This window comes from Balaenoptera borealis (genome assembly GCF_965194805.1).
Source record: "Balaenoptera borealis genome assembly, chromosome: 5".
NCBI lineage: Eukaryota > Metazoa > Chordata > Mammalia > Artiodactyla > Balaenopteridae > Balaenoptera > Balaenoptera borealis.
Window position 1 is genome coordinate 68,934,100 of NC_138862.1, and position 20,709 is coordinate 68,954,808.

The following is a 20,709-nucleotide window of genomic DNA, read 5'->3' on the forward strand; positions in this document are numbered from 1 at the left end:
GAAAGAATTCAAACTTACAGAAAGGTTTAAAAAAAAATACAATTAACATCTACCTGTATACGTACCTACCTTTCTTCCTTTATCTCTTTCTTTTCTTTTTTTTCTGAATCATTGGAAAGTAAAATTGTAGGTATTATGACATTTTATTCCAAAATTATTCAGTATGTCTGTCTTAAGGACTAGGACATTCTCCTGCATAATCACAATACCATTCTTACACCAAAGACATTGAAGATCAGTGCAGTATTAGCTAATATAAAATCTATATTCAAATTTCACAATTCAAAATTGACCCTGAATATCCTTTATATATACTTTTTTCTCTCTCCAGTCTATCAACCAATCAAGAATTAAGCTTTGCATTCGGTTGTCATAGTCCTTTATTTCATTTAACTACTATTTAAATATATGACAACTAAACTAGAGCTCTAGGTTAAACTGTTCCCTGAAGCTGACTTAAATGTCTACTAAACATAATTATTTGGATATGTCACTAGCAACTCCAAAATACCTTGTCCAAAATGAACTCAGTTTTTTCTGCGCCCAGACCTACTTTTCCTCCTATATCCCCAGCTTGGTGAATGGTATCATTTAAATGTTGCCTGAATAGGAGACCTTGGAGTCATCCTAGCCTCTTCCTTCTTGAAACTGCACAAGCTACTCCCTTTGCCTGGAATTCTCTTCCTACCTTGTCTACTAGTCCGTCCTTCAAGATGCTAATTAAGCTTTATTTTCTGTGCCAAACCTTCCCTGATCCTTTTTTTCTCCAGGTAGAATTAAATGTGTCTCCAGTAGGCTCCCTTAGTACCCTGTACACACTCCTATCCCATCAGTTACCACTTCAGGTGGGAATTGTTGTTCTTTGTATCTGCCTTCCTGGTTAGAGTTGAGCTTCTTGAGTTGGTGTTGACTTGTTTTCTGTCCTTGGTCTAGTGACACAGTACTTGGCCCATAAGTGTTTAATGAATGACTATTTATTGAATGGAAGAATATGTTTATAGATATTCTCTTTAGCAAGGGGAAATAAAGATTTTTCAAAGCTGAACTCAATTTGTCATGCATTTGTTGGATTCCTACTATGTGCACAGTTTCACGCAAGTAGTTAAGATTTAGTTTCTGCCCTGAAGGAAGGTTAGGATCTCATTGAGAAGACAAGGCCAGTACATTAGAGATTTAAACAATATTGAAAGGTAATCCTAATTATCTGATGAATGATGCAGACAGTAACCTCTGGGAAAGAGAAGTTAGAGAATGTTTTTGAATACTTACTGTGTGTCAGTTACTGTTATATTTTTGCCAGTGTTATTTCATTGAATCTCTACAACTTTTATTTTCAAAAAAGGGAATTGAAGTTAAATAAATAGTCCATGATCGTACAGCTAATAAGTAAAGATTTGAACCGAGATCTGGTTGAGTCCAGAAACATGCTTTTAAGTGTTCCAAAGGCAATTAAGAGAGTGTAAAGTGATAGTGTAAATTTAGGGAAAATACAGTATTCAATTGTAAGATAGTAATTAAATTATTATATAGTCCCACAATTAAAGGTTATATAATTATTACAAATTAAGTAGTTGAGAAATATTTAGTATTTTGAGAACATGTTTATGATATAGTGTGAAGTACTAGAAAGCAATATGTAAAACTATGATTCCATTTTTTTAATGTACATATATTTTTGTACAGAAAGGATTGGAAGGAAGTACCTAAATGGTTAACAGTAATTCTCCCAACGTTGTAATATTATGGACTATACGAGTTTCTTATTTGTAACATTCTGTTTCAGATTCTCTCCAATGAACATGAACTTTTATAATCAAAAAGGATCATTTAATGGACTGAAGAAAAAACAATCAAGCAGAACTTATTTAAAAGTCTTAGAATCATTAAAGTAGAAGGGTTTTGTGTTGACCTTCCCTGCCTCTGGGATTGAACTGGCCTAACCATCCCAGACAGATTAATGGTTTCTATTTTAAGATCCTCACTAGGATAAGCCCCTCTCCCTCTGCCTTACAGGCACTTCTGTTGTCCAATAGCAAATGGAAAAGCAATTTTCTCTTTATATTATTTCCTGAAGACATGGTCGTGAGAGACACTCCCATGTCTTCTGGACATTTTTATTGTATAAAGAGATTTTTTTCTAAAATAAGGGCCAAATTTAATGTTTCTACCTAGAAGATAGAAATTTGATGCTCCTGCCTGGGCTTTATGTTTTACTTCATAAAAACATTGAAAGAAATGATAAATATAGATATTTAAGAGGAATCAAAAAGGAATAGAAAAAAAGGGCTTGTTACATGTCTCTATTAGTTTTCTTTTAAAAGAAATATTCTATGAATAATCTATCTCTGTTTTTCCTCTGGGTGGTTTTTTTTCTAGCATAGCATGTATGGCTGAATTTCCTCATTGAGATTTAGCACACTCTAGTGGACAGTAGCTTTTCAGTTTGGGTTGTCTTTTTTTTTTTTTTTTTTTAAATCATGCCAAAGACTTTATTGGACAGTTCCATAATGTGCTTACTAGATGGTAAAGTTTGTCAATATTTATTTGAGTCAAATAGTAATCCTAGCAAGCAGGCTTAACTTTATAGGCCACTGGGGTGTTGTACTTTTTTTTTTAAATTAATTAATTTATTTATTTTTGGCTGCATTGGGTTTCCATTGCTGCATGCAGGCTTTCTCTAGCTGTGGTGAGCAGGGGCTACTCTTCATTGCAGTGCATGGGCTTCTCATTGCAGTGGCTTCTCTTGTTGCGGAGCACGGGCTGTAGGCACATGGGCTTCAGTAATTGTGGCACGTGGGCTCAATAGTTGTGGCTCACAGGCTCTAGAGTGCAGGCTCAGTAGTTGTGGCACATGGGCTTAGTTGCTCCGCAACATGTGGGATCTTCCTGGACCAGGGATCAAACCCATGTCCCCTGCACTGGCAGGTGGATTCTTAAACCAGTGCGCCACCAGGGAAGTCCCTGGGGTGTTGTACATTTTTATTTGGTTTCTTTAGTAGCGAGAAGAGGCCCTTTTTACATTACATGGAAATTTGTTTCCATTGGCTTTCATCTTCTCTTGGATAAGATATAACTGATGGGGAGGCCCAGACATGGAGGAAGACTGGTAGCCTTCCTCTACCTCACACTCCCTGGTTCTTATAATGTATTTTATGTTTCTATTTTAGGACTCTTGAGAATTTTTATATGCCACTTTTGAAAATTTTGACCATTTGTGCGTAAATGTTTTCATAGCCTATCCCAATGGATTGTTTTTGGAAATGGGCTTGCACCAGAAAAAAAAGTAATTTTTATTTTGTTTTTGCAGAGTGATGGTGAGGATTTTAATTACATTGTTGCATTTTTCCTTGGAACAGCAGCCTGCCTTTACCAGGTAGGTTCTCTCCGATTTTAAGAAACATTTTCCCATTATTGCTTGTTTCAGGTATCAATTCTAATAATTTCTTGTGCACTTTAAATAAATAAAAATAATGTCTGAGTTCTTTGCCCCTTTTTAAAATTTGAGCCTCTGTTAGCTTTGTGACCCTTTTGAACGGACATAGATCCCAGTGAACTCAGTGTTAGCCCTCTCCTGTGCTGGGGCTTCATTGGCGGCAGGTCCTCAGCCTATGGCAGTAAAGACTATACTTCTAGATATTCTGGTGACTTACTGTTTAGCTTCCAGGCTCTGCTTTTACTCCAGGTTGAGGATTTTGTACTTTGGGGAAAGTCTTTGAAGAGGGAACAGCAAAAGCAGGCTTTTAGGATATTTAATTTAGCACTGATGAGTAGGATGGATTGTCAGAGCAGAGAGACGATAAGCAAGGAAATGAGTTGAGAGGCAGAAGGTAATGAAAGCCCAAACTAATGGTAATGGCAGTAGGGATAGGAAAAGAAAGGACGCTGAGAAGGAAGACTCACTAGGACTCAAAGACAGAATAGATCTGAGACTTTAGGAGGGAGGAGGTTTTGTACCTGAGTGATAGGGAGATACATACTCCCATTTCCAAGAACAGAGGAAGCACAGATGTGTTAGGGAAGGGAGAGGTAACCATGCCAATTACCCAGATTCAAGAATGTCTTTGCTAAAACACGTTAGAGCAAACAAGGCATTTTGACCTAACTTTTATAAGTGACACATTTCTCTGTCTTGCATAGAAAAACATTAGAAAGATTCAGGACTGCAAATAAAAGACTACCTAAAACTCGGTAGAAGTCTTTAGGGAAATAAATATACATACATATATATATAAAATACACATACACTTTTTTTTGACCACGCTGTGCGGCATGCGGGATCTTACTTTCCCGACCAGGGATCGAACCCGTGGCCCCTGCATTGGGAGCACAGAGTCTTAACCACTGGACCACCAGGGAAGTCCTGGGAAATATTTTAAATATATGCATTTGACTTTTATGTAAAGACGTATTAGAAATTTTAGTTTCAGTGACCACATTTTTAAAAATATATATTTATTTATTTATTTGGCTGCTCCAGGTCTTAGTTGCGGCACACAGGATCTTTAAAGTTGCAGCACACGGTCTCTTAGTTGCGGCATGCGGGATCTAGTTCCCTGACCAAGGATCGAACCTGGGCCCCCTGCATTGGGAGCGCAGTGTCTTAACCATTGGGCCGCCGGGGAAGTCCCAGCACCATTTTTTTTTCAGTCCCCTAATTTTTCTTAATCATTTATATTAGCTTCAGAAATTTTTCCTGTAAAATTTGGCAGATTGAATTTAATTAATGACATTTCATGCAGGAAATGTGAAAGCTTGTATTCGTTGATGTCACAAGTACTTTAATTTTATGAAATATTCTTATGTAGATTTTCTACTTTAATCTCTACAGTCCTATCACACAGGGTATATATCCTCATTTTTGAAAAGGAGAAATCTGAGACAGTTTCAGTACTATCCTGAGGTCACATAGCCATTAAGTGGTAGAGTCAGAACTCTGAGTCTTCTGATTTTCAGTGTCATATTCATTCCACTATATCATGCTGTCTCTAAGCAAAATTCCTGTATTTACATGATTTTTATAATGCTATAAAGTTATAATTTAATAACTTTTATATGCATTATTTCATATGATTCTAAAACAGTGTGAGGTAAATATTAACTTTAAAATAATTTCCTGAATGATTATTCTTATAAAATATACTTTTATCTGTTTTGCCTTAATGAAATAATTTTAAATTCTAATAATAATGCAAAAATGTGTTGAGCTCTTGCGTTGTGCTGAGCCCTTTGCTTTCCTTGTACCATTAAATCCTCAAAGTAAGCCCCACACTAATCCTATTATTATCACCATTTTTCACTGAGGCCTAGACAGTTCTTACAGCCAGTCAGTGACTTGAACCCAGGCGACTCCAGAACCAGTGCTCTTGCCTATAGATAGGCACACCTCTGTTACCTTTCTCAGAACAGCTAAAAGTAGTTTTTAGAGTTGCCTCATGGTGGAGCAGTGTCACCCAGGTGACCTTTTAACTTGAGAAAAATAAACAAATTCATGCTTTAAAAAAGAAAATCAAAAAACCAATTTCCTTCATATTGACAGGCATGAAACTGCATGCTTTCCAAATATGCTGAGCAGAGTGATAATAATGTTGTTTTTCCCACAGTAAAAACTAAGTGATTACATTTTACCATATAACATGCTCTATCTCCAATTGTCAGGATATTTTTTCATCTCCGTCAGTTCAGACCTCAAAGGCCACTACTACATGGTTTGTTGCCTTTTCCTCCAGGCCATGGGTACTTATGGAATCACAGCGTTCAGCCAGATAGAGATAATCTTGATATGGAGCATTTAAAATAGGAAATCAGGGAATTCCCAGGTGGTCCAGTGGTTAGGACTCCACGCTTCCACTGCAGGGGGCATGGATTCGATCCCTGGTCGGGAAACTAACATCCTGCAAGCCACGTGGCATGACCTAAAAAAAAAAGATAAAATAGGAAAGCAGAGAAAGTCTGAAGAAACTAGAGACTATTACTTTTCCTTCAGTGTTTTATTTTGAAAACCTTCAGACTTACAGAAAAGTTGAGAAACTGGTACACCTAGAATCACGAATTGTTAACATTTTGCAGCACTTTATCTCATTCTCTCTTTGTATGTTTGTGCATATAGTGTGTATATTTGTTGTTTATAGTTTAAGTTGCAGATAAAATGAATGTATAAAGTTGTTTTTCTTATTAAACTTTTTATTTTGAGATAATTAGACTCATGTGGAGTCATAAGAGAACGCCTGTATAATGTTTACCTGCTTCCCCTCAATGTTCCATCTTGCAAAGCTATAATACAGTATCACAACAGGATATGGATATTGATGCAGTTAAGATATATAACAGTCCTATCACCATAAAGACTCCTCATGTTGCCTTTTATAGTTCCCTCCTGCCCTAACCCCTCCTTAATCTCTGGCAGCAACTAGTGTGTTCTCCATTAATATAATTTTCTCATTTTGAGTATGTTATATGAATGGAATCATATAGTATGTAACCTTTTGTGATTGGCATTTTTTACTCAGCATAATTCTCTGGAGATTTATCCAAGTTGTTGGATGTGTCAATGGTTTGATCCTTTTTATTGCTGAATTATATTCCATGGTATGGCTGTACCACAGTTTGATCAGTCACTCATTTGAAGGACATCTGAGTTGTTTCTAGTTTTTGGCTGTTATAAATAAAGCTGCTATAAACCTTCATGTGCAGGCTTTTGTGTGAACAAAAAAGTCTTCATTTCTCTGAGATAAATGCCCAGAAGTGCAGTTACTGGGTTATGTGGTAGTGCATAGTAGTTGCATGCTTATTAAGAGACAAACTGTTTTCCAGAATAGTATACCATTTTACATTCCCACCAGCATTGTGTGAGTGATCCAGTTTTTCTGCATCCTTATCGGCATTTGGTGTCGTCTCTATTTTTATTAATATTTTAGCCATTCTGATAGGTATGTAATGATATCTCATTGTGGTTTTAATTTGCATTTTCCTAGTGGCCAATGATGTTGAAAATAATTTTATGTGCTTATTTGTCATCTGTGTATCATCTTGGGTGAAATGTCTGTTCACATCTTTTGCCTATTTTCTAATGAGATTGTCTTAAACTGTTGAGTTTGAGAGTTCTTTATATATTCCAGATATTAGTCACTTGTCAGATACGTAGTTTGCAAATATCTTCTCCCAGTCTTAGCTTGTCTTTTCATCCTCTTAAAAGAGTCTTCTGCAGATCAAGCATTTAAAATTTTTATGCAGTTTAATTTTTCAATTTTTCCTTTTTTTTTTTTTCCTGTACTGAATTGCTTTTGCATTAAAAAAAAAATCAGTTGGGCATGTTTATGTGGGTCTTTTTCTGGGCTCTGTGTCTGTTCCATCGATCTATGTGTCTGTCCCTCTGCCAGTACCATATAGTTTTGATTACTTCAGCTATTTAATAAGTCTTAAATTCAATTTTCTTAATAGTTATAGAGCTATTCAAATAATGTTTTATAATGGGTGAATTATGGTGGTTTGTGTTTTATGAAGAAGTGGTCCATTTCACTTAGGTTATCAAATTTGTGTGTCGAATGGTTATAGTATTCCCTTACTATCCTTTTGATGTCTGTAGGCTATGTAGTGATATTTCCTGTTTCAGTCCTCATATTGACCATTTGCATCTTCTCTTTTTCTTTATCTGTCTTACTTGCTAATTTCATTGATCTTTTCACAGAGCCTGCTCTTGTTTTATTGGTTTTTTCCTATTTTCTATTTGATTGATTTCTGCACTTTATTATTTCTTTCCTCATGCTTGCTTTGGGTCTATTTGGCTCTTTTTCTAGGTTCTTGAGATGGGAGCTTAGATGATTTGATTTGAGAATTTTCTCTTTTTAATGTATACATTTAGTGTTACAGATTTCCCCCTTAGCACTTCATTAGCTGTGTTCCATAAATTTTGAGCTGTTGTATTTTCATTTTCATTTAATTCAGTGTATTTAAAAAATTTTTCCCTGGGATTTCCTCTTTGGCCTATGGATTATTTAGAATTGTGTTGCTTAGTTTCCAAGTGTTTGGATATTTTCTGGTTTTCTTTCCATTATTGATTTCTAGTTTGATTCCATTGTAGTTTGAGAACATATTCCGTGTGATTTCAGTTATTTTACATTTGTTGAGGTTTGTTCTGTGGCCCAGAATATGGTCTGTCTTGGTATATGTTCCTTGGGCACTTGAACAGAATGTGTATTCTGCTGTTGTTGAGTGGGTGTTCTATAAATTTTGATTAGGTTCTGTTGGTTGATGGCATTGTTCAGTTTTTATGTCTCCTTGCTGATTTTCTGGCTAGTTCTATCAATTGCTGAGAGAGGAGTATTGAATTTTTCAACTATAATTGTGTATTTCTCATTTGAGTTCTATCAGTTTTTGCAGTTCTGCTGTTTGGTTCATACACATTTAGGATTGCTGTATCTTCTTGGTTTATTGATCCATTTATCATTTTTTTAACATCTTTATTGCAGTATAATTGCTTTACAATGGTGTGTTAGTTTCTGTTTTATAGCAAAGTGAATCAGCTATACATATACATATATCCCCATATCTCCTCCCTCTTGCATCTCCCTCCCTTCCTCCCTATCCCACCCCTGTAGGTGGTCACAAAGCACCGAGCTGATCTCCCTGTGCTATGCTGCTGCTTCCCATTAGCTATCTATTTTACATTTGGTAGTGTATATATGTCCATGCCACTCTCTCACTTCGTCCCAGCTTACCCTTCCCCCGCCCCGTGTCCTCAAGTCCATTCTCTATGTCTGTGTCTTTATTCCTGTCCTGCCTCTATGTTCTTCAGAACCTTTTTTTTTTTTTTTAGATTCCATATATATGTGTTAGCATACGGTATTTGTTTTTCTCTTTCTGACTTACTTCACTCTGTATGACAGACTCTAGGTCCATCCACCTCACTACAAATAACTCCATTTTGTTTCTTTTTATGTCTGAGTAATATTCCATTGTATATATGTGCTACATCTTCTTTATCCATTCATCTCTTGATGGACATTTAGGTTGCTTCCATGTCCTGGCTATTGTAAATAGTGCTGCAATGAACATTGTGGTACATATATATCTTTTTGAATTATGGCTTTCTCAGGGTATATGCCCAGTAGTGGGATTGCTGGGTCATACGATAGTTCTGTTTTTAGTTTTTTAAGGAACCTCCATACTGTTCTCCATAGTGGCTGTATCAATTTACATTCCCACCAACAGTGCAAGAGGGTTCCCTTTTCTCCACACCCTCTCTAGCATTTACTGTTTCTAGATTTTTTGATGATGCCCATTCTGACTGGTGTGAGGTGATACCTCATTGTGGTTTTGATTTGCATTTCTCTAATGATTAATGATGTTGAGCATCTTTTCATGTATTTGTTGGCCATCTGTATGTCTTCTTTGGAGAAATGCTTATTTAGGTCTTCTGCCCATTTTTGTATTGGGTTGTTTGGTTTTTTTTGATATTGAGCTGCATGAGCTGCTTGTAAATTTTGCAGATTAATCCTTTGTCAGTTGCTTCATTTGCAAATATTATCTCCCATTCTGAGGGCTGTCTTTTCGTCTTGTTTATGGTTTTCTTTGCTGTGCAAAAGCTTTTAAGTTTCATTAGGTCCCATTTGTTTATTTTTGTTTTTATTTCCATTTCTCTAGGAGGTGGGTCAAAAAGGATCGTTCTGTGATGTATGTCATAGAGTGTTCTGCCTATGTTTTCCTCAGAGTTTTATAGCGTCTGGCCTTACATTTAGGTCTTTAATCCATTTTGAGTTTATTTTTGTGTATGGTGTTAGGGAGTGTTCTAATTTCATTCTTTTACATGTAGCTGTCCAGTTTTCCCAGCACCACTTATTGAAGAGGCTGTCTTTTCTCCATTGTATATTCTTGCCTCCTTTATCAAAAATAAGGTGTCCATATGTGCGTGGGTTTATCTCTGTACTTTCTGTCCTGTTCCATTGATCTCTATTTCTGTTTTTGTGCCAGTACCATACTCTCTTGATTACTGTAGCTTTGTAGTATAGTCTGAAGTCTGGGAGCCTGATTCCCGCAGCTCCATTTTTCGTTCTCAAGATTGCTTTGGCTATTCGGGGTCTTTTGTGTTTCCATACAAATTGTGAAATTTTTTGTTATAGTTCTGTGAAAAAGGCCATTGGTAGTTTGATAGGAATTGCATTGAATCTGTAGATTGCTTTGGGTAGTAGAGTCATTTTCACAACGTTGACTCTTCCAATCCAGGAACATGGTATATCTCTCCATCTGTTAGTATCATCTTTAATTCCTCTCATCAGTGTCTTATAGTTTTCTGCATACAAGTGTTTTGTCTCCTTAGGTAGGTTTATTCCTAGGTATTTTATTCTTTTTGTTGCAGTGGTAAATGGGAGTGTTTCCTTAATTTCTCTTTCAGATTTTTCATCATTAGTGTATAGGAATGCAAGAGATTTCTGTGCATTAATTTTGTATCCTACTTTACCAGATTCATTGATTAGCTCTAGTAGTTTTCTGGTAGCATCTTTAGGATTCTCTAGTATAGTATCATGTCATCTGCAAACAGTGACAGCTTTGCTTCTTCTTTTCTGATTTGGATTCCTTTTATTTCTTCTCTGCTGTGGCTAAAACTTCTAAAACTATGTTGAATAATAGTGGTGAGAGTGGATAACCTTGTCTTGTTCCTGATCTTAGAGGAAATGGTTTCATTTTTTCACCATTGGGAACGATGTTGGCTGTGGGTTTGTCATATATGGCCTTTATTATGTTGAGGAAAGTTCCCTCTATGCCTACTTTCTGGAGGGTTTTTATCATCAGCAGGTGTTGAATTTTGTCGAAAGCTTTTTCTGCATCTATTGAGATGATCGTATGGTTTTTATCCTTCAATTTGTTAATATGGTGTATTACGTTGATTGATTTGCGTATATTGAAGAATCCTTGCATTCCTGGAATAAACCCCACTTGATCATGGTGTATGATTCTTTTAATGTACTGTTGGATTCTGTTTGCTAGTATTTTGTTGAGGATTTTTGCATCTGTGTTCATCAGTGATATTGCCCTGTAGTTTTCTTTCTTTATGACATCTTTGGTTTTGGTATCAGGGTTATGGTGGCCTCATAGAATGAGTTTGGGAGTGTTCCTCCCTCTGCTGTATTTTGGAAGAGTTTGAGAAGGACAGGTGTTAACTCTTCTCTAAATGTTTGATAGAATTCACCTGTGAAGCCATCTGGTCCTGGGCTTCTGTTTGAAGATTTTTAATCACAGTCTCAATTTCAGTGCTTGTGATTGGTCTGTATATATTTTCTATTTCTTCCTGGTTTGGTCTCCGAAGGTTATGCTTTTCTAAGAATGTGTCCATTTCTTCCAGGTTGTCCATTTTATTGGCATATAGTTGCTTGTATAATCTCTCATGATCCTTTGTATTTCTGCAGTGTCAGTTGTTACTTCTCCTTTTTCATTTCTAATTCTATGGATTTGAGTCTTCTCTCTTTTTTCCTTGATGAGTCTGGCTAATGGTTTATCAATTAATGTTTATCTTCTCAAAGAACCAGCTTTTAGTTTTATTGATCTTTGCTATTGTTTACTTCATTTCTTTTTCATTTATTTCTGATCTAATTAATCGTTATGATTTCTTTCCTTCTGCTAACTTTGGGAGTTTTTTTGTTCTTCTTTCTCTGATTGCTTTAGGTGTAAGTTTAGGTTGTTTATTTGAGATGTTTCTTGTTTTTTGAGGTAGGATTGTATTGCTATAAACTTCCCTCTTAGAACTGCTTTTGCTGCATCCCATAGGTTTTGGGTCGTTGTGTTTTCATTGTCATTTATTTCTAAGTATTTTTGATTTCCTCTTTGATTTCTTCAGTGATCTCTTGGTTATTTAGTAGTGTATTGTTTAGCCTCCATGCGTTTCTATTTTTTGCAGACTTTTTCTTGTAATTGATATCTAGTCTCATAGCGTTGTGGTCAGAAAAGATACATGATACGAATTCAATTTTTTTAAATTTACCAAGGCTTGATTTGTGACCCAAGATATGATCTATCCTGCAGAATGTTCCATGAGCACTTGAGAAGAAAGTGTATTCTGTGGTTTTTGGATAAAATGTCCTATAAATCAGTTAAGTCCATCTTGTTTAATGTATTATTTAAAGCTTGTGTTTCCTTATTTATTTTCATTTTGGATGATCTGTCCATTGGTGAAAGTGGGGTGTTAAAGTCCACTACTATGATTGTGTTACTGTCGATTTCCCCTGTTATGGCTGTTAGCATTTGCCTTATGTATTGAGGTGCTCCTATGTTGGGTGCATAAATATTTACAATTGTTATATCTTCTTCTTGGATTGATCCCTTAACCATTATGTAGTATCCTTCTTTGTCTCTTGTAATACTCTTTATTTTAAAGTCCATTTTGTCTGATATGAGTATTCCTACTCCAGCTTTCTTTTGATTTCCATTTGCATGGAATACCTTTTTCCATCCCCTCACTTTCTGTCTGTATGTGTCCCTAGGTCTCAAGTGGGTCTCTTGTAGACAGCATATGTACAGGTTTTGTTTTTGTATCCATTCAACCAGTCTGTGTCTTTTGGTGGGAGCATTTAATCCATTTACATTTAAGGTAGTTATCTATATGTATGTTCCTATTACCATTTTCTTAATTGTTTTGGGTTTGTATTGTAGGTCTTTTCCTTCTCTTGTGTTTCCTGCCTAGAGAAGTTCCTTTAACATTTGTTGTAAAGCTGGTTTGGTGGTGCTGAATTCTCTTAGCTTTTGCTTGTCTGTAAAGTTGTTAATTTCTCCGTTGAATCTGAATGAGATCCTTGCTGGATAGAGTAATCTTGGTTGTAGGTTTTTCCCTTTCATCACTGTAAATATGTCCTGCCACTCCCTTCTGGCTTGCAGAGTTTCTGCTGAAAGGTCAGCTCTTAACCTTATGGGGATTCCCTTATATGTTATTTGTTGTTTTTCCCTTGCTGCTTTTAATATTTTTTCTTTGTATTTAATTTTTGATAGTTTGATTAATATGTGTCTTGGCGTGTTTCTCCTTGGATTTATCCTGTATGGGACTCTCTGTGCTTCCTGGACTTGATTGACTATTTCCTTTCCCATATTAGGGAAGTTTTCAACTATAATCTCTTCAAATATTTTCTCAGTCCTTTGGTTTTCCTCTTCTTCTTCTGGGACCCCTATAATTCAAATATTGGTGCATTTAATGTTGTCCTAGAGGTCTCTGAAACTGTCCTCAATTCTTTTCATTCTTTTTTCTTTATTCTGCTCTGTGGTAGTTATTTCCACTGTTTTATCTTCCAGGTCACTTATCCATTCTTCTGCTTCAGTTATTCTGCTATTGATTCCTTCTAGAGAATTTTTAATTTCATTTATTGTGTTGTTCATCATTGTTTGTTTGCTCTTTAGTTCTTCTAGGTCCTTGTTAAATGTTTCTTGTATTTTCTCCATTCTACTTCCAAGATTTTGGATCATCTTTACTATCATTACTCTGAATTCTTTTTCAGATAGACTGCCTATTTCCTCTTCATTTGTTTGGTCTGGTGGGTTTTTGCCTTGCTCCTTCGTCTTCTGTGTGTTTCTCTGTCTTCTCATTTTGCTTAACTTACTGTGTTTGGGGTCTCCTTTTCACAGGCTGCAGGTACGTAGTTCCCGTTGTTTTTGGTGTCTGCCCCCAGTGGGTAAGGTTGGTTCAGTGGGTTGTGTAGGCTTCCTGGTGGAGGGGACTGGTGCCTGTCTTCTGGTGAATGAGGCTTGATCTTGTCTTTCTACTGGGCAGGACCACGTCTGGTGGTGTGTTTGGGGTGTCTGTGACCTTATTATGATTTTAGGCAGCCTCTATGCTAATGGGTGGGGTTGTGTTCCTGTCTTGCTAGTTGTTTGGCATAGGGTGTCCAGCACTGTAGCTTGCTGGTCGTTGAGTGGAGCTGGGTCTTATTGTTGAAATGGAGATCTCAGGGAGAGCTTTCGCCGTTTGATATTATGTGGAGCCGGGAGGTATCTGGTGGACCAGGGTCCTGAACTCAGCTCTCCCACCTCAGAGACACAGGCCTGACACCTGGCCAGAGCACAAAGACCCTGTCAGCCACATGGCTCAGAAGAAAGGGGAGAAAAAAGAAAGAAAGGAAAAAATTAAATTAAGTTATTAAAATAAAAAAATTATTAAAAATTTAAAAAAATTTAAAATAATGAAGAAAAAGAAAGAAAGAAGAGAGCAACCAAACCAAAAAACAAATCCACCAATGATAACAAACACTAAAAACTGTACTAAAATAAAAAAAAAAGATGACAGACAGAACCCTAGGACAAATGGTAAAAGCAAAGCTATACAGATAGAATCACACAAAGAAGCATACACATACACACAAAAAGAGAAAAAGGAAAAATATATATATATCTATATATAAATAAAAGGAAGAGAGCAACCAAATCAATAAACGAATCTACCAATCATCATAAATTCTAAATACTTAACTAAGATAAACATAAGACCAGAAACAAATTAGATGCAGAAAGCAAACCCCAGGTCTACAGTTGCTCCCAAAGTCCACTGCCTTAATTTTGCGATGATTCGTTTTCTATTCAGGTATTCCAGAGGTGTAGGGTGCATCAAGTTGATTGTGAAAATTGAATCCGCTGCTCCTGAGGCTGCTGGGAGAGATTTCCCTTTCTCTTCTTTGTTCGCACAGCTCCTGGGGTTCAGCTTTGGATTTGGCCCCCCCTCTGCATGTAGGTCACCTGAGGGCGTCTGTTCTTTGCTCAGACAGGACGGGGTTAAAGGAGCAGCTGATTAGGGGGCTCTGGCTCACTCAGTCCGGGGAGAGGGAGGGGTACAGAATGCAGGGCGAGCCTGCGGCAGCAGAGACCAGCATGACATTGCAACAGCCTGAGGTGCGCGATGTGTTCTCCCGGGGAAGTTGTCCCTGGATCACGGGACCCTGGCAGTGGCAGGCTGCACAGGCTTCCAGGAGGGGTGGTGTGGATAGTGACCTGTGCTTGCACACAGGCTTCTTGGTGGCTGCAGTAGCAGCCTTAGTGTCTCATGCCCATCTCTGGGGTCCGCGCTGATAGCCGCGTCTCACGTCTGTCTCTGGAGCTCGTTTAGGCAGTGCTCTGAATCTCCTCTCCTCGTGCACCCCAAAACAATGGTCTATTGACTCTTATGCAGTTCCAGACATTTTCCCGGACTCCCTCCTGGCTAGCTGTGGCACACTAGCCCCCTTCAGGCTGTGTTCACACAGCCAACCCCAGTCGTCTCCCTGGGATCTGACCTCTGAAGCCCGAGCCTCAGCTCCCAGCCCCCACCCACCCTGGCGGGTGAGCAGACAAGCCTCTCCGGCTGGTGAGTGCCGGTTGGCACCGATCCTCTGTGTGGGAATCTCTCTGCTTTGCCCTCTGCACCCCTATTGCTGCACTCTTCTCCATGGCTCCGAAGCTTCCCCCCCGCCCCCGCCCCCCCCATCTCCGGTGGGTGAAGAGGCATGCTACTGTGTGGAAACTTTTCCTCCTTCTTCCCTCCCAGAGATGCAGGTCCTGTCCCTATTGTTTTGTCTCTGTTTTTTCTTTTTTCTTTTGCTCTACCCAGGTATGTGGGGAGTTTCTTGCCTTTTGGGAAGTCTGAGGTCTTCTGCCAGCGTTCAGTAGATGTTCTGTAGGAGTTGTTCCACATGTGGATGTATTTTTGATGTATTTGTGGGGAGGGAAGGTGATCTCCCCATCTTACTCCTCTGCCATCTTGAAGGTCTCTCCGATCCATTTATCATTATATCCCTCTCTGTCCCTGGTTATTTTTACTTTCTTTGAAACATTTTTATTTATTTATTTATTTTAAGTTTTTATTTTTTGGCGGCGTTTTTATTTTTTGGAGTGAGGGACTCCTACCATCCAGTGGGAATCAAAGTTCTGGCTTCCCACTTGCCTTCTCTGAAGCCGTGGAGTGTTAGAACATCTCCTTAGAGCATTATAGGCTCCCCACATAGGCTTTGATGGGGTGGGTGTGCGTGGTCACAGTTTTTTTGTGGGTTTTTTTGGTTTGTTTTGGTTTAGTTTGTTTTGTTTTGTTTTTGGTGGTGTTTGGCTGGAGTAGAATAGTTATTATGTAAAACTTCTCTGTCTTGGAAAGGTGCCCCTCTCATGGTCTTCTGGCTAGAGAGAACAAGATTTTACTGAGTGTTTTTTTGTTTGTTTGTTTGTTTTGTTGGTGTGCATCCATTGGTGTTTCTAGTTGCCAGCTTCTTCAGCTCCAAGTTTGGGATATATGAGGCAAAAAAAAAATGTCATTCCCTGGGTCTCAAGGTCCTTAGCCTATCTGCCTTCTTCTCTTCATCATCCAGAGTCATCTTATGCTTGATATATAATGTCCAGGGTTTTTAGTTGTACTTAGTGGGAAGAATAGAGGAAAGTGAATCAACTCCATCATCCCAGAAGCAGAAGTTCCTGCACAGTTGTTTTTAAAATAAGTTACAAACATCAAGATATTTCACCTCTAAAAACTTGAACGTGTGTCTTTTGAGAACAAAGACATCGTTCTACGTAGCCATGATACCTTTATCACACCCAAGAAATTTAACATTGATACAGTATTATCTAATAGAGGATTCATATTCAGATTATGTCGTCTCCAAAATGTTCTCTATAGCTTGTTTCCTCTGATTCCAGATTATGCAAACCTATTTCTTAAACCTATTTCCCTTTTAAATAGGGAGTGTATTAAAGATACATTGAGTGTATAGCTGAGTGTATTAAAGATATTACACTGTCTTATCTGTAGTTGAAAAATCCCCTTTTCCACTCTCATATTTTACAGCTTTATAGTAGAAGCATCTGTTTCTTCTCCTGTAACCCTAATCATCTTTCATTTTTATATTTTCAACAGTGTTATTTATTTGTCTACTACACCGGCTGGCGGAATGTCAAATCTTTTTTGACTTTTGGCTTAATCTGTCTATGCAACATGTATCTCTATGAACTGCGCAACCTCTGGCAGCTTTTCTTTCACGTGACTGTGGGAGCATTTGTTACACTCCAGATCTGGCTGAGGCAAGCCCAGGGCAAGGCTCCTGATTACGACGTTTGACACCATCCTTCAGACGTGTTGCCTTGGCTTCAGGGGAAAAAGGAGGGAGCATATCTTAACTACCACTGTGATGAAGAAACTGTTCACCACAAATGAGAAGCTCTGCTGTCTTTCTCTGCAGCTGTCCTTTCCGTTTTAAGTCAGCATGGCATGCCTATGAGCATGCCGTACCTGCTACGCAAACTCCTCTCAGCAGAATGTTGGCCATGAGATTATCGATCAGAAGGAGATGAGGAGACCTCTCTGCAGGGCCATGGCAGTGGAAGAACAGTCAGATGCCATTGGAAGACTTGGCCAGCAGCCCTGAATCCTGGCTGGAGAGTTCAGTCAAAAATTACGTGTGGTACTTGCTCTGAGAACTAAGCAGGAGCTCTACAACCCGGTTTGCCTTTGTGAGGCATTAGTGTAGACCAAATAAAAAGATGCTGCAGTGAATAAGAAAGTTTATGTGTAAAACAAATTACTTGCTAAATATTAGATTTTGCACATTTATGGTACCAGTTTGTGAAGTCCAGATTGGTGTGGAATGGGTTCTTTTTCCTTTTATATTTTTGCTTGAATCTTAACTCTGGAAATCGCCCGATGTAGGAGAAGGCTCTGGTGAGCTCATCCCTGGAGCATCGCAAGTATTGAAAACACAGTGACACATGTTTCTTTCCTAGGCCATGTTTATACTTTCTTTTGAAATCACTTTTTAAAAATATTTGTTAGGCTATAGCCATTGTTTGCCAAACTTCAATCACTTGAGTATTACATATGCTATTATTTACTTAATATTTATCTTTTAAATTTTAAAATATTTTAAAAAGAAACTAACCTCTATTCCAAGTAGAAAACCAGCATCAGTTTGCCATAAAAAAAAGATAACTACAAAATAAATAAAAATAAAACAAAGATGTTATTAAATTCTAGCTGGATACTAATGACTGCCAAGGCTCTGAATCCAAAAAGCCTGCTCTTTCTTTGTTGCAGTGAGAGAGACGTTACCCAGCACCAAAATGGGGCTCTCTCTGTGGAATTATCAGAAGTTTAAAAGAAAATTATAAAGGGAATGCCATTCTCACTGTGATTCAGCATTATTTAATTCTGTGTTGTGTATCACCTAAAATCATCTTGCATGCCACCAAGTGGCATGGGTCCTGCACTATGGAGACACTGAGCTGTTCTAAAAGAATCAGAAGGTGACTCTTCTCTCAGCACTTCTTATTATTCCTCTTATTATTTTATGGCTTTGAGGAGTTAAGCACCTACTATCTTAGAGAACTTACTTGCTTTTTGATAACTTTATAAAGATTGTTTAAGCAGCTTTGAATTAATAATAGAGGAAGCATAGTTTGTTTCCATTAGCAAAATCTACAGCTCTTCTGGTTTCGAAGTCATCTTCATGAGTGATTTTCTTGAGAAAAGATTCCAATTAAGGAATTCATAACGTACTGAAATTGGATATCCAGAAAAACAGTGGACCCATTACATATAATTTATGTTCTGGGTATATTAATTTTGCAGAAGAAATTGTCCAGAGAGGTAAAGTCACTGAACTACACTGTTTCCAGAACCAGTATACATAGGTATGTCTACAATGAGAAATCTTGCTTAACTAGAACCTTTTTGCTACACTCTTCTTTCAGGAGAACGAGGCAAAAGAAGACAGTAAGCTTACGATTTCGGGGATTTATTTAATGCAAGAAACTCCAGTTCCCTCCAATTTTCTGCCTGTAACAAAACCACAGAAATTATGAATATTCTGAGAGATATCCCAAGGTACCACATGATCCTAAATCATCAAAATAAAATTGATTTATGTTTGGCGTTTTGTAGTTACTGAGCCAGGAAAGTAAAGTGGTTCAATTTAGAAAGTATTTTTTTCTAAACTAATGGTTAAAGCAAGAAGAGTTTTCTTGTAAATAGTCGATTAACCAGGAGATTGGAGTATTCTGGTTCATTGTGATTTTGCTGTGTATTGATATTTTATAGCTCTTTTACCAGTTTGGTTCTCCTTATTATTGAATTATAATATTTGGTATTTGGATACATTGAGCAAGGACACTTGAAAACTCACCAGCTATCTTTAAAGGCTTAATTTGTTTTTTGTTTTTGTTTTGCTTTTTCACCAGCTGTTTTGGATAAGGGGATGTTTACATTTTAATGTAAAAAATGAAAACAGGTATAAATAATGTTTTATGTATAGAAATGCTTTCTTTCATTATTTGGTGCCTGCATCTCTCAGTGTTTATACAACTTCTCTGCCTCTATCATGTTGTTGCCAAAGAAACTATGAATTTGGAAAGATAAATTTTTGCCATGAATGTAAAGAAGTTTTTAAGCTCTTGACAGAGAATCACTTAGGCTTCTAATGTGTATGATGGTAATACGTTGTGTTTATATTGCAATTTTACTTCTAAGAGCAAGTCCGCCTTTACCTACCTAATCATAATGGATTTTGTAGTGTCGGGGAATAGTATTTGCTCTCCTATTAGGAAGGAGGACACTAAGGTAATCAGATGGTAATGACTTACCTAGGGTAAGAGCAAAACACACACAATTTCTAATCTTTTAGCCCAAGGTTTTCCACTAGAGTGGAAAGTAATGAAGATAACTAAGATTATATTCAGGGAATATGTCCTTGATAAAATTGAGGTACTGGAGACTTCTTAAAGTAATGAGATTTAGCCTGCTACTGTCAAATCTAGGTGTATATTTTCTTCCTTAAGGTAATTCTGAAATACTGCTTTTGATTAAGGTATGCTATGAGGGCAAGGATACTGCTTTTATATCCTAAAAGTAATTGCAATAGTTGCTTGCTTTTTTTGGTCTGTATTTGAAGTGTATTTATACCTGGGCTCTTTCCCAAAAGAATTCGAAGCAGCATACCCAGAAAAGACATACCCGATAATGTTAACAAAATGTGAACTTTAAGGGGAGAAAAGCAAGACCAATGAAACTGGAAGGAAGGGTGAACACGTTGCTGTTAGTATAAAATTTGATTCTTGAACTTCTTGGAAGTCAAGGCTAGAAGAAGGAAAACAAGTTTTGCTTTGATCTATATTCCGTAAGTCAAAGCATGTTTCTCAGAGGAGACGTCTTCCTGATGGATTCAGGTAAAAATGTTTGCTCTCGGGGGTCCTGTGAAGTGCTAAAATGAACAAAATCCTCAATTGTTTTATACACATTTCTGTATTACAATTGTGTCTTGGATCCTCAACTTTGTACCAGCTTTCAAAGGCTTTCATTTCAAGGTTTTTTTGTGTGGTTAATAGAGGATTTTGTTCCCATGAGAATTCTGTTCCTAAGCTAAAGACAAGTATCCATGTTAAAGCTTGAAAATCCATTCAAGACAAATGCCTTGAGACATGGAAAACCTTTACCCAATTTTATAATTTTATAACTTATGTAAAATGAATCTGCTATCCCTGGGTTAGCACGTTTATTTGGTATTAAATATGGTCTTTTTCATAGTGGAATGCAGTCTGGAGGAACACGTAGCTCCATTTCTGTTGGGCTATGTCTGGAATCTCATTAGATTCCTGATTTGTCAAGGCTCCACAGAGACCAGCTTTGTCAGGTGAGCCTTTAACCCCCATGTCACAAAAGGGCTTCCTCCTGGGGCTAGCTACCTACCAAAAAGGCAGTCGCTTGGCTTTTATTCCAAAAGGTTTACTGAGTAACCC

The 20,709-nt window shown here is 37.5% G+C and overlaps 1 protein-coding gene across 7 annotated transcripts in view; it reads left to right on the forward strand.

Moving 5' to 3' along the window:
- The window catches only part of SEC22A (SEC22 homolog A, vesicle trafficking protein), a 68,024-nt gene extending 48,655 nt beyond the window's left edge, over window positions 1–19,369 (forward strand). For 4 of the 7 annotated variants that reach the window (XM_082394967.1, XM_082394962.1, XM_082394961.1 and 1 more), the window contains exons 6-7: window positions 3,308–3,373; window positions 16,841–19,369. In XM_082394967.1, the coding sequence (XP_082251093.1) occupies window positions 3,308–3,373; window positions 16,841–17,041 (267 nt within the window). In that variant the 3' untranslated portion in view covers window positions 17,042–19,369. The remainder of the gene's footprint in view (window positions 1–3,307; window positions 3,374–16,840) is intronic. The other 3 variants (XM_082394966.1, XM_082394963.1, XM_082394964.1) reach the window with 2 other exon arrangements.
- Window positions 19,370–20,709: the final 1,340 nt, after the last annotated feature.